The sequence below is a fragment of the Pelmatolapia mariae genome, linkage group LG10_11 (assembly GCF_036321145.2).
Source record: "Pelmatolapia mariae isolate MD_Pm_ZW linkage group LG10_11, Pm_UMD_F_2, whole genome shotgun sequence".
Lineage (NCBI taxonomy): Eukaryota > Metazoa > Chordata > Actinopteri > Cichliformes > Cichlidae > Pelmatolapia > Pelmatolapia mariae.
In genome coordinates, this window is record NC_086236.1 from 21,396,284 (window position 1) to 21,410,679 (window position 14,396).

Sequence of the window (14,396 nt, forward strand, 5' to 3'; positions counted from 1 at the left end):
TTTCTGTAACTTAAGTGGCTGTAAAGTTGATTTGGTTGCAGTTTTGAGAGCACAAACTTTTGAATCACCTCATTGTCCTTCCAGGTACTGTAACTTGAAAAATGTTCACAGTAAAATTTTTTCATTCCTTATTGAAATATCCCAAAATTATTGTCCAAAAACCGGTAAATAAATGGGAAAAAAAATGATTTGAGTGTGAGGCAGTGTTCCCAGTTTTGGTGCGTTCATATATTAAGTCCTTTAATGATTTGCACATTTGCACATTGACTGTTTTGATTATCATTTTTTTATGTACTTAAATTTACATATCACTTTAGTTCTCAGTTGATCAGTGAATTTAGCCATCTCGTGTCTCTTTGTGATTATTTACTTGTAATTTTGATTTTGTTGTGTATTATATTACTCCTTTTTGTCTGATAGAGGTAATTTTCCATCATGTTGTAGTCATTGTGTGACCATCTTTTTGTGTCTCTGCTCAAATTCTATGATATTCTGTCTGATTTTGCCTGTTTTTAATCTCTTTGTAAACACTCTATGCTTCTTTTTGGCTACTTTGTATGTCTGCAGGGTTGTTTAGGTCATTTTTGTCTTTCCGGTCATTCAAAGTCATTATGTGCATTCATCATATGTCTCTGCAACATTTTTTTTGACCCACTGGCCCGTCTCCAGCAAGGTTGTGCAATAATCTATAAATAATTTTCAAGTGGGTTTTGACCTCTAGTATCTAGTGGAGTTTAAGTTAAAAAGAAAGAAGTAAAAAAGAAAAAAGACAAGGATTCAATGATAGCATGATTTTCTTGCTAACTTGGAAAGTTTATTGATATATCGTTATTTTTAAAGACACATCACAACAAATAGTAATAATGTCAGACATGATACCTTCATATACACAATCCAGAACTGAGAAATTGTTACAACTTGAGGTAGCTATTACAAAAACACTAATGGAATGAAGTGTGACATTAGGAAGATTAAATTAAAACAAAAACACTTGAATCTTTCAATATTATGTTATGATTCAGTGCTTGTTGATATCACAGCACAGGTTTTAACTTGTCATAGTAGGGAAAGCACAGGCTTGCTCTACTTGTGTGTTTGAGTGTTTGAGCTGGCTTGTTAGGTAGTGTGCCAATGAGCCAGCGTGCCTAATACAAAGACCTTGAAACTGAAGAAGCTATGTGGATGTTAGCCAATGGTAACATGTATTATTTATACCAATGCTTTTCTTACACTGAAATGCTCTCTGCTGGGATGCTGCTGGACAAAGATAGGAGGTCATCACGTAAGGACATTTTGCTAGAACAAGCGGTATACAAAGACAATCTTAAGAAACTAATGGGTCACATTTCCATGTGATAGAATTGCAAACTGTGTGATTTATCACACATTGACTCTGTTTTGAAATGAGGATATTTACCTGTTACAAAACAAACTGGTGCAAACTGTGTAGATGTGCTAGATTAGTGGTTCAGTTGCTCATGAAATATTTATTATGAAAGTAGAAATAAAAAACACAAGGTAGAGGTATTTTGGCAGTAGTGGCTTGGTACAAAGACTCCACTAGATGGAGCTAGATGGAGTGTTTCACAGTTTTCTTTCATCTGTGCTGAAGATCCAGTGGAGAAAAGACCAATTCAGTGTTTTGTCAGTCCGACCACTCATTCTCATCAAGCTCAGAGTCCTCCTCAGAGTCGCTGTACTCAACTGCAATGCGTCGGGAAAGGATGGTGGCTACGTCGTTCCCCACCGGCTCCCGCTTGCTCTGCTGCTCCTGCTGCTCTTGGACTTTCTTCAACTGGATGCCTAATGAGGGCACACACATGTAGAGAGAGGACAGAATATTATATATCTGTATTGCACAGAGTGTTAGCTGCTCACATCTGTGCTCATCTGACCAGCTGGAAGCAATGCCAACTGCGTCTAAGCACGCTGACTCACCCATGCGGATGGCAGACAGCAGGTCACTTCTTGCGTCTCTCACAGGTTTGGTCTCACGTCTGCAGCCTTCACTGTGTCCCGCTAGGTGTGAGGGTGCAGATGGCGGAGGGAGAGGAGGAGGTGGGGGACCTGGGGGTGGAGGGACCGTGTGATTCCCTGGAGGAGGTATTGGTGGGAGTGGGCAGCCCGGGCCCGCGTGCCCAACGCCATTATGTGGCGCTGGAGGATGTGCACCCAATGGAAAACCAAAGGCTGTCTGGGCTGATGGGATTGGAGGGCCTGGGGCAGGAGGTGGTGGGATAGACCTGTGTGACGGTAAAAGAAAGAGGATTAAGTTGCAGATGCCCAAAAAGAGTATATTATATTTCAATTTCTCTCACATACTTGTAATCTGCAGGGAGACGAATTGAACCGTTCATTCGGTCTGCAGCACGAGGCTCTGCTGCGGCATAGGTTACTCTCTTGTAGTTGACATCAATGCTTTGGTATTCATGCTCCACAGGTGGTGAGGGATGCGTGTTCCCAGGAACGTAATCGTGAGACTTGGCAGAGTTACAAGCAGCATGGGCAGGCACTGGAGGGATGGGGTAATCTAAGAGGTCAGGCCTGGATAAACAATAAAAGAGAGTTTGTCATGCAGATGCAGATCCAGATGGTAGATTTGTTGTTACAATATCAAAGCCGACGCTTTACACAACAAAGATATTACAATTTGGGTCACAAGGTCCTATTTGTGAAAACGGATCTACCCCTCCTTTTGGACACACACACACACACACACACACGCACACACACACACGCACACCCCAGCTGCTAAGTTTTATTTTAAAAGTATCAGAAATCTACAATAATTTTACAAATTTCTCCATAAAAATACAACTAGGATAAAATAAGATCTACATCATTAGTCCCAAAGTTGGGAAATTCTTTAATTCTCTCTGTAGCATTGTATTATACAGAAAAATGCATTGAAAACCTATCCAAAACACAATCTTGGTAGCTTCTCTAACCTCCCATCTGGCGAAAGGGAGCCCTCAGATGATGCTCCTCGCCTGAGACTCTGTGGATGTCTGTGATCTGGACGGAGCTCTTTATCAAACGCCATCATGTTCCACTCCTGCCTGCGGTTTCGTGCCTTTCTGACCTTCTTCACCTCACGCTGAATGGTGCTGCTGTCCACACATCGCTTCTGTTCCTGCAGAAACAACAGGAATACAGAGTTTGAGTAAGCAGTCAGTAAGTAAATACGTAAATGCGTAAACAAGATGGGTAGAATGCACTCTGACCCTTTGCCTCCGCCTTGCTTTCCTCTTCTCCTCTGTGTCCTGAAGCATTTTCTCTTTCCACAGGTCAAAAAAGTATGACGGGTCAGAGTAGTATTTCATTGCATCAGTAGAATCCTCTCTGTATTTAAAAACCAATTTCCAACATTAACTGAAGACATAACTGATCAGATATCTAACTTCAGAACAGTAAAAAAGAAAGAAAAACAGTGCAGCACCTGTAAGCAGTGAGGTTGCTGAGAAGTGGAGGTCTGTCACTGCTGTTGTACATGTCGGCTACAGAACTAGGAAGGCTGCTCTTGGATAAAACCTGCTGGTCCTGGACACTCGAGCTTCTGAAGCCCTTCCTCATGTTTATGTCTTGAAGAGAAACTTTAAAAAAGCAAAATTAAGGAGGAAAGTTTGATATAAAGTGTGTAGGAATAACCATAGCAACAAATAGAAGAAGATTCACTGATACCCAATGAACTAACCCTCCTCCACACTGGAGTCTAGTTGGGTGACTTTGACGGCCAAGCGGTCAATTCGATCCTGAAGAGAGTTTGCGCGCACGTAAAAGGTGTTGGCTTCATTAAAAAGCTCCCCGAAAACATTTTCTGCATGCTTACCTGCAACCAGAGCAAGAAAGCGGGAGAGAATAGAGGAAAAGCAATAAATGGAAAGGTGTGTCAAATCTCAATAACATTTAAAAGATAATGGCACCTTAAAGGCAGAGTGTTGATATCAACTATCTAAATTAAATTGCTCAAAATGTTTGTTTCCATTACAAAGTCAGGGGCACATTTCAAACAGCTCTAGTCTGCTTAATGTAAAAGCTATCATTAGACTGCCTGTGTTTGTGTCTCCGCCCAGTTACTTCCATCTTATCGTGCTGTTGTACAAATCTGTACGCTAAGCTCTAAGCTTCGGTAAGTTTACTAATCGCACACACACACACACACACACACACACACACACACACACACACACACACACACACACACACACACACACACACACACACGGATGTACAAACTATCAAAGGATATGTTCTAGGATTTCTTCTTGTCTCCTCTGTCTCACTTATTTGTAACCACAAAAGCACACAGGCTTTCTAATCTTTATACAGACATTGCAACAACATGTTTAACATTAACCACTGTACTTCTGCACAAACCTGTGTACAGAGTTAAATGCATTTTAGCAACGACTGCAACAAATCACACACTGACAAATGTGATACCCTTAAAATATGTTCTTTGTTTGTTTTTCCCCTCATTCAAAGCCAGCAATTATGTGACACTCTTATCTGATAATCCCTTTTAAAGGATTAAGAAAACATAAGCACTCCCATGACATAGAGGGTATATGTCAATATGTCAAATTATTATCCCCAGAAAACTCAATGCATATTGTGTTGTGTTACAGGACTGATATACACTATGTAGCCAACGGATTAGGTCACACCTCTTAATCTTTGAATTTGGGTATTTTCAGTCCCGCTGCCACCGATGTATAAATTCAAGCACTAAGCAGTCTGCCTTTACAAACATCTTCAAAAGTATCAATCCTCCTAAAGAATTTGAGTGTGGTGCTGCAACAGGATGTTACTGTTACAAAAAGTCAGTTTTTGAAATGCCTTCCTTCCTAAATATTCCAAGATCATTTGTAAGTGGCAGAGCAGGGAGAAAGTGCAGAGCTCCAAAGCTCCTCTAGCATTAACATCAGCACAAAAACTGCGCTGGGAGCTTCATGGCCTGAGTTTCAATGGCTGAGCAGCTCCTCTAGAAGTAAGGTGTAGGAGGCCAAGTACTTTGGTCCATATTATGTATTAGTTGTGATAAATCGATCTGTTAAATGCATAATAAATCAAGCTAAAAATCACTGTGTGCAAATTAGTTTCCCACCCTATCACTTCTAACGATCTTTCACAACTTGAAGTAATTATGCCCTGAATATTTAGATAGTTTAGGTTTTTTACTGTATAATTTTCCTTATGATTTAAATTTCGATTTGCTTAATAGTGGCAACACCTTGATTGCATGTAATGAGCACAGGTTAAAGACAAATGGATATTTTATTCTGAATTTGATCAACTGTAAGCTTACTCAGACTGCTGAGCTGTCGAATTATAGCGGACAGCGTGTTGTTGGTTACACATTCCAGCTCATTGCCAATTCCATCGGGCACGGCACTGTGGCACAGGTGCCGAGGCTCAATGTTCCTCTTCACCAGAGGCATGACCCCTTCTCACATCTCCCCAGCTGCTTGGAGTCAGAGGACAGAGCTGACAGCTCACTGCTTACTGCAACCTGTGGACTAGAACAATCAACATATTAATGCATAAAGTCAATGCAGTCACCACAGTCACTAATGTTCTCAAATTAAGTTAATAATTTCAGTTTAAATGTGTCTTTATTTTTAAAAAGCAACCCTGTAATGCACAATGCACAATGCATTAGTATGCTTGTTAGCTTTCCTTGCTTTTATAATTTAAAAAGTGTGTGGGGAACGTGTAATAGAGAGACAAATTAAAAATGACACCTTTGAGGGGTTTTTTTTTTCAATATTTGCTGCTTTGTACATTGGGCCACTTGCTGTTGAATGTCCCAGTTTATCACTAGCTGTCAAAGTGGTATGCCTATTGTATGTAATTGTCCATTTTTGCAAAGAGGTTAACGTACTCGCTGCAACATCTGTTTTATTCAGGAACCTTATTGTGACAAAAGGGGAGCTAACACAGGCACTGTGTGACTGTTTTTTAAGCGAATTTGCATTCCTGTTTACACATCTATATCAGATGAAAACAAGGGATGGCCATGCCAGCACATTGTTAATATAGGTAACAACAAGAACATAAACTACCATATGTAATTTTAACAGCTGTTTTTGCAGCTCTGAAGCTCAAAGAAAATGTTAAATTATGGAGTGGATGCTCATTTAATGCTTCACTGACACTGAGGGAATGATTTTGGTGTAGCATCAGAGGTCCATTCTTCAATTCCCAAAAAACTACATGCTTATATTGTTGGTTAGAGTAAAGGGGCTGTCTGTTAGTTTCTTATTACTATGCATATTATCAAGTCATTTTAGCTCAGCCTCATTTATTTATTTATGATCAATTAATAACCAATAACTGAATGGACAAAGGACAAAAGGACTGCTTTGTAGCATGTTCATGTTAAAACTTTGTGACCTTGGAAAATACAACTTTTATTTGTCCTCCTTAGACTGCTTTAGCTTTAGCTGGACCATATAACCCAGGCTTCCTATTTAGACAGGTAACATTTAATAAAAGTTCACTGAAACAACAAACTGATCACTTAAAATACAAAACTGTTCAATTCTATGATAACATTGCATTTTAAAAAATGTTTTCAATCACAGAATCTGGGGGGGTGGGAATATGACGTTTCAGTTTTTAAAATTATTTTATTAATTACTTGCACAGGAAATTTTTTTTTTCTTATACTAATACAGAAAACACAACCTGTAACAACAGACCTACATTAGCAGCAGCTGAAAACATGGTCATGATTGTCCTACCATAGAACAGCTTAAGCGTTGGCTTGCCGGTTGGCTCGTTTTGTTCACGTCAGCACGCAGGGAAGAAGCTGTCAAAGTCGAGTCCAAACTGTTTCCTCCAAATTAAACAGACTATTTGCTGGCCTGCTGCAGTCTGTAGTGTACTTTATGTTGACAGTCATCTCTGCAGGGCGGAGTTCACTCTGAAAACAAATCTCCGGTCCAAATCACAGCTTGAGCCATGAGGGGATTTAGTCAGCAGATTACTCCTGTCATCCAATCACAGTCGCCATGGCATCCAGTATTTTATTTCAGGATGTATTAGTCCTATTTTTAACAGCCACAAGTCAACCTTCTATGAATCGGATATTCGTGTGCCAACCTCAAGTTTTTGACATCAAATCAAGACCGAATGAAAAGTTTAACTTTAGTGTGACACAGACACAAGTATGCCATTAATCACTTTTTGATAAGCAGTAAAAATTTTATTGACAGTTTTAACACAGTGATTAATTAGCCGAAAATTTAAATATATACAGTGGTTAAAATTTGCATAGTATTCTCAATTCTAAGGGTTCATTTTGTGCATTCTTTAACTTTTGCTCCTTATGTTTTTGTGTGTATGGGTGTCTGTTGTGTGTGTGTTATCACTTCACTTCAGATCAACTACTTGGCATAAACAGGAGTGTGTCGGACCCCTTTAGGCTATTAACATCACAGTAGGAATGACCTGGATTAAGAGTGAAATGAGACACTCAGAATTTTATTTGAAAGCTACACACACACACACACACACACACACACACACACACACACACACACACACACACACACACACACACACACACACACACACACGCGCACACACACACAGATATACTGTTTTTTTTCTCACAGATGGCATAATCTGGCCTGTGGGAGGGAGTACTGTAACCCACATATCGGGGCTTAAACCTTTTTAAGTAGCACACTGTGAAATTATGATTCAGTTATTACAGGAGCATACCCTATTCTGAGACATTATCTAATCCAGGTGTCTCAATGCAGTTTGTACAAGTGATAGGTTTAAAGTTAACTCCTTATTTTTGCTTTCTTTTTTTGTCCAGTGAAGTGATTGAGCAGATTTTTTTTTTTTTTTTTAAACCTGTCCCGTTTGGTTCTTTTGCCATCAGAATTATTGTCTAAAGGCGAAGAAAGATGCCCAACGGATTTACTTTACCAAATGGACCATCCCAGCCTTGCCGTAATGGTCCATTTGATTTACCTTTTATTGTTTATTTTATTTTATTTTTTTTTTTTTACTTGCTAGATACGGGACAGGGGAAAAGAAAAGGGAGAAAGAAAGAGGGGGGAAAAAACAAAACAAAACAAAAAAAAAAAACAGCGGAGAAGAGGGACGGGGATAAAGGGCAAAAAACAAAAACCAACAAAATAAGCAGACAAAAAATACATATATCGATCACCTGGATCACCTGTTGAGAAAGAAAAAAGAAAACAAGCAGAAGAAAACGAGAGTAATAGAATAAACAACATCACAATGATATATGGGAATATAACACTACATACTTAATATTAAACATTATTGTGCAGCACGTAAGATCGACAGCGCACAGTGTGCTTTGAGGTAGGAGCCAAAAAGGGTGTAGTTTGTGTGTGTGATCACCTGTGTGTACACCTGTGAGCATGAGCGCGCTTGTATTTAAAAGGTTCCTTAATGTAATGATCTGCTAGAGGGTGTGGGGGGCCACAGTCCCATCCTCCAGGGCATGAAGCAGGTATGGAGGAGATCAAAACTCCAGACATCCAGAGGCCCCCAGAACACAAGAGACCAAGGAAGACCAACAGAGGGGCAGCCGCGCCACTGTCCCAGAAAGAGCTGAGGAGAGTCCCAGATGAGGGATCACTCAGCAGCCGCGGAGCAGAAGCCAGGGGGGGTTGCAGTGACGTGCCCGTGAGCTCCGCCGGCAGCCAGCTGTGCCTGAGTGACCGAGCCCCAGGCCGAGAGGCCGAGGGCACCCCACCCCCGAAGTGGCCTGAGCGAGCCCCAGGTTCCAGGCCCCGATAAGCAGCCACCAAGGAGTGAGCCGGTGTGTACCCGGACGCCCACCCCCGGACACAAGGAACCACCAACGCATTGAGCAGATTTTTAAAAATATAGAGGAAGAATTGAGATGAAGAAAAGGAAGGAGGCAATGATATATATATTTATATTGTGATGTACAATTCACAAATGACAACAAATAAATAAAAGCATAAATACGTTTTAAAGGTGGTTCTCTGTCATCTTGCGATGTCTTTTCCAGTTGCTGTGGAATAACTGCCTCTCTGGGGCAATGAATTGCTTGCTTGCTGCAGTCCTCTGGAATCATGACTTAAAAGCAAACCCTTTGTCACTCATCATTCCCTGGTAACTATCAGACCAGAGCTCTGTCACCTGACCTGAAGTGCTTGCTGTCTAATACACGTGCACGGGGTAGCTCATTATTGAATCTGTAATTTTTCATGTATATTTTTTGTTAAAGTGTTTCATGATTTGCAGAAAACTTCACCAAGACACATAGAGTTTCATGTTCTTTTTGTCTCTAGAGGGCACTGAAGCATTACTTTTTTCCAGCCTCCTGTAGAGTCTTTTACAGAAGAGTAGTCTGACGGTAGCATTGCCACTCTTTACATGATAAATATTTCCTTTTAAAATAAAAGGTGCTGACAGCTGGTTCCTCAAAATGAGTATCCAGGCTCGTTCACTGTGACATATCCCAACACTTGCTCTGAATGTTTTTTTTATTTGAGTTTTGGGGCTAATTGAAGTTTGGGGGTTGCAGCTCTCCTTGGTGTTGGTATAATTCTTTCTGGGTCTGCACCACAAAATAACGATTCTCACGTATTGCCTCATTGTGTCATGCTGTATACATTCTGATTACATTAATATAATGGTATACTTTTTTTTTTTGCTGCATTTATTAGTCATAGCCACTCATATGCACAGTAATGTGTAATTTTGAGCCACCCATCTCTTTCTTTTTTGGTTTTGATTCCAAGGAGTCAGGCTTTCTTTTAATTAAAAAAAAAAAAAAAGCTCTTTAGCAATAGTTCCCCAGGTTTTCTGAAGGTCTTTCAAAGTTTTCTTCTTCTCTTTTTTATTGACACCAGTTGCATTTTTTACAGTCTTTGTATCTGACTAATTAAAGGGGATTTTGGTTTGTTTATTTCTTTCTCTTTATTTGTTATGCCACTTACCAGTGATCTATGAATCATTCAAGCATAAAATGACACCCAGCTCAAGGGATGAACCACTGTTGTACCAATTATAACAGACAACTTACCAATATTAAAATCTATCTTTCAGGCAATATTCAAAAATACAAGTGGTCATACCAAATATTGTCGTCCAAGCTTGTTAGACTCATACAAACTCAGTTTGAAAACCATTTATGTTACCCCATGTTTCAATTGCTGTGGCTCAAGACTTTTGCACATTACTGTAAATAATCTGAAGAATAAATAAAATATGAGAAACTGTTAGGAGCGTTTATTTATTTATTTAATCATCTTTTGCACATGGAACTAACATTTGCATCTAAACATGAGAAAATTTAAAATATTTCTTGCAGTTTTTTTTTACACAGTTCCTCTAAACACTGTCCACTTCCTCAGCCTTAAACAATAGTCACAAAGAAGAAGAAAAACAAGGCAACAGTAACCAGGACAGTCGTCTGTTACTTTTAATCTTAAACAGAGAAGTTTGAAGCTCCAGTGTTCCTATCCATGTGATAAAGAGAAAGAGTATGTTCAGAGGGTGCAGTCATTGAGTTTTTATTTATTTGGTAATTTATTTTATTTTTGAATTTACCATGTTTTAAATTAAAGCATGCCTAAAAACTGTTATCATTAAGTTAGCATAAAGGCTAACTTCTATGGTGTCGATAAGCTAGCAGTTCTACTTACACAGAGGGTTAAGTAAGCTAAGCTAACGCTAGTTCCAGTTTAAGATTTTGGTGGAATTACAAAATGATAAGAATGACAACATCACCTTGCAGTAGGGCAGTCAGTGTTTTTCTTTTGTTATGAATTAGTGTGTTGTCATATGGTTGCTGTTTGTAGTTTGAAGAAACTGCGGCTAAACCTGACTTTAAATGTCTGTTTGTAAGAACAACAGCGAATCTAGCATCAAGCTAAGAGATGTCTTCACCACTACAGCCAGGTAAGCACCCAAATTAATTGCTAGTTTTTCACAAAGTTTTGGTGATATTTGTAGTGTCATTTCATCGGATGAAATATGTACTTGTTAAGAAATCTGGACCTTATTTGTTTAAAAAAAAGTGTTGTGAAATTGTAAAATGTAAATATAGCACTTAACTCCAATGTTGTGAAAGTTTTTTTGCCTACTCTCTAATTTCTTTTCCTGTGTCATATGTGTCACAGTTAAATGTTTCAGAACATCAATACTATCTAAACCTGTGTAAAAAAATAATTGCTGCCCAAACCTAATAACTGATTGTACCAGCTTTGGCAGCAAGAACTGCAGTCAGATGTTAGGAATAACTGTCAATGAGTCTTTGACATCACTGTGTATGAATTTATGACCCATGCTTCTTTACTGAATTGCTTTTATTCTCACATAATAAAGTGTTTTCAAGTTTAAGCAGCCTGTTTAAGGTCATGCCAGAGCATCTTGATCAGATTTGACTAGTACAATTGAAAATCTCAATTTGTACTTCATGAGCTTGAGCTTCAGGGCACAAACTGATGGCCAGAAATTCTCCTTGAGGATTTTCTGGTAGAGAGCAGTTTTCATTTTTCCATCAATTACTCGTCCAGGTCCTGAAGCGGCAAAGCAGCCCCAGACCATCACACTCAACCAACACCATGTTTGGTTGTTGGTATGATGTTTTTTTTATCCCAGGTGTAACAAGAATTAGACCTTCCAAAACCTTTTAATTTGTCTCATCAGTCAACAGAATATTTTCACAAAATTCTTGGGGAATGCTTTTTGGTAAATTTGAGATGAGCCTTTGAGTTCCTTTTGATCAGCAGCATTTCTTTAATGATGTGAAACATGTAAGTGTGAAAAATACACACACACATACACAACAACTGTTTCAAAGCATTGTATTGAAAACTATTTTTAGGGTTTGTTTTGACTGTCTTCAGTGCAGGACAGACGAAGCATGTCCACAAATGAGGTGATAGGTCTGCTGTTGAAAGAGCAGGAGGAAAGGGAGAAGAGGAAAAACACATCTCTTCCTACGCAAAACCTCACAGGCATGACAATGTCTGAGGTTAAACAAGGTGGGTGAAAAAAGAGCAGAATGCAGTGTTTTAAAGGTTACATTTGGTTTGAAGGATTGCTCTCTAGTGTTGACACGACTTACTCTCTTTGCTTAGACATTTCTAAGAGAGACAGCAGTGAGAATTGGATCCTCGTGTCAGAGAAGAATGCGCAGCTAAAGGTAATGTAATTAAAGGGTCTAAGGCATAGTTTTTGCAAAATCAGCAGCTGCATTAAACAAAAGAAAAGGAAACTTTAGAGGTCCATTATAAGCCCATCAAAAATAGATAGAGATACAGACACTATTATTTTCTCTTACATTAGTTCTTATAATTGTACAACTATGGTTGCATATTTCAAAAATCAATGAAACTAATTTCTGTTTGAGGGGTGGCTCAAAACTTTTGCACATTGTTAAATTGTTAATTGTGTAAAATGTTTAGCTTGTTTTTCTAGACCCAAGAAGAATCCCTCAATTGTAAGGACTAACCCTGAGATCGAGATTCTTTCAAAATTCATGTGAGCAAAAGTACAAATATCCTGCTCTTAAATGAAGCTATAGAGATTTTAACCAGACAATCTTTACATTTTAATGAAATGATGTTTGGGATTAGCTTTACTTAGGATTTTGCTACATCCTGGAGAGACTAGAAGCGGGGGAAATAAAATCAAATTTTGTTTGTTAAAAAACAAGGATGTATTGGCTCTTAAGCTTTATCTCTTCCTTGATTTATATTTCCTAAAATCTGGAACTATTTTTTCAATACTATGCACATAAAGTCTATCATAATTCATTATTTCTTTAATAAATGCGTTTTCTGTTAGAATAAGACCCATCAAAGCTTTTCTGTCTTTTAATTATGACAAATTTACAGTATGTTAATCTTATGTTGTTATCCTTAAATAATCCAGTTTGATAATAAGGTGATCAGTTCAAAGATTAAGAAGACCGCAAAGGCCATTACTGCACAGAAATATGTAGTACAAAGACGTGAAGATTTCAAGGCATTTGAAGATGGCTTTTTGAAAGAATTCCTCACCTCTGTCGAGAAGAAAATTATGGATACCCAAAATCTGTAAGCATCAGAAAATTCCCCATATCAAAATGGGATATTTTGATATAAATATTGTTTTGAATAGGGGATGGGTTGATTTAAATATCATTTTCCATTGTAATAACTATAAAACTGCTTTTTTAGCAGGTTGACAAACTCAAGTAGCTCCAAACAGGAAATGAGTGATAAGATTGAGAAGGTAACTGATGAAACAGCAATATTAAAAAGGTATGGCTAACAATAGGAATATCATGCATGTCACTTAAATGCTGTACGCATAGGTTTAATGCATAGATCTGTAAAAGAAAGTGACAAATTTGGAATTAGTAGCATGCTAAAGCTTTCTTCTTTATAGTGAAGTTGCCAAGATTGAGAAGGTTCTGAATGAATATAAGAGGTACAGGACAGTTCTGTTCAAGCTTTCTCCTCCCGAGTGGCAGGAAGCCCAGAAAGCAGCAACTTTAACAACCAAAGGCTTGCCAGACAGACCAGATGGTAGGAAAACAACATTAAATGGATACGGGTTAGACTGGTGTGGGTTTCTCAAATGGGAGACCAGCCTTTTATTAAAGAATAAACTGTGTCTGAGTTACTATTGAATGCATTATAACTGCTGGCATAGAAGCTCACATACATCTGATCTGTAAGTATGAACTTTAACACAGGCTTGGAGAAAGATGTGGATTCCACTCCAGATAGAGTGCTGCCTCGCACCAGTGAGTCTACACTGTCCTCAAACCACAGTGATGCAGTGTAAGGAAACACACACACTATCACCACTTGGTTCTTTTCTATCAATTCTCAGATCATTTAATTTGATTAGTTAGTTTGATTAGTTTTAGTTTTGTTGGATAATTTAATCTGTGATGTTATCAGAGCAACAGGGAGCAATGCAACAACAGCAAAGAAGGTGGTAGGAGTTCCAGCAGAATAAAACTTTTTAAAACTCTGATCTTAAAATCTGTTTCATTTCAGGGTGAAGAATTCCCAGCTGGATGGAAACAACACAATCTGTGAGGTCAGAGTTAGTGAGTCTTAAACCAAAGATCATTAAAGCAACAGCCATTTTCATCAGGAGGCTTTATTTACAGTGCTCACTTACCTTTCCCTGCAGGACAAGCTGGAACTATATTTCTTCGATCCCCAGGAGTTAATGGTCCTGCTGTCAGAGCTGACTGACCAGAACCTGTCTCTGATTCACAATATCACCAGGATGGATAAGAAAATGGAGCACACTTTCGAGGTCACCATAAAGAAAATGTGAGAATCATGGTTTTTCTAACAGTTCTTTCAAAGCCAGGTGTACACAGCATGAATTCTGGCTGTTGTGAAGAAGTCCTCACAGTA

The 14,396-nt window shown here is 38.7% G+C and overlaps 1 protein-coding gene across 1 annotated transcript; it reads right to left on the minus strand.

Moving 5' to 3' along the window:
* Positions 1-799: 799 nt before the first annotated feature.
* On the minus strand, positions 800-6,919 carry LOC134637947 (actin-binding protein WASF3-like). Its single transcript, XM_063488525.1, has 9 exons — positions 6,747-6,919; positions 5,309-5,519; positions 3,695-3,829; positions 3,440-3,593; positions 3,225-3,342; positions 2,949-3,133; positions 2,323-2,544; positions 1,939-2,243; positions 800-1,803 (listed from the first exon to the last, which is right to left on the minus strand). Exons 2-9 carry the CDS (start codon positions 5,439-5,441, stop codon positions 1,646-1,648), a joined length of 1,410 nt encoding a protein of 469 aa, XP_063344595.1. The 5' UTR covers positions 5,442-5,519; positions 6,747-6,919; the 3' UTR covers positions 800-1,645.
* Positions 6,920-14,396: the final 7,477 nt, after the last annotated feature.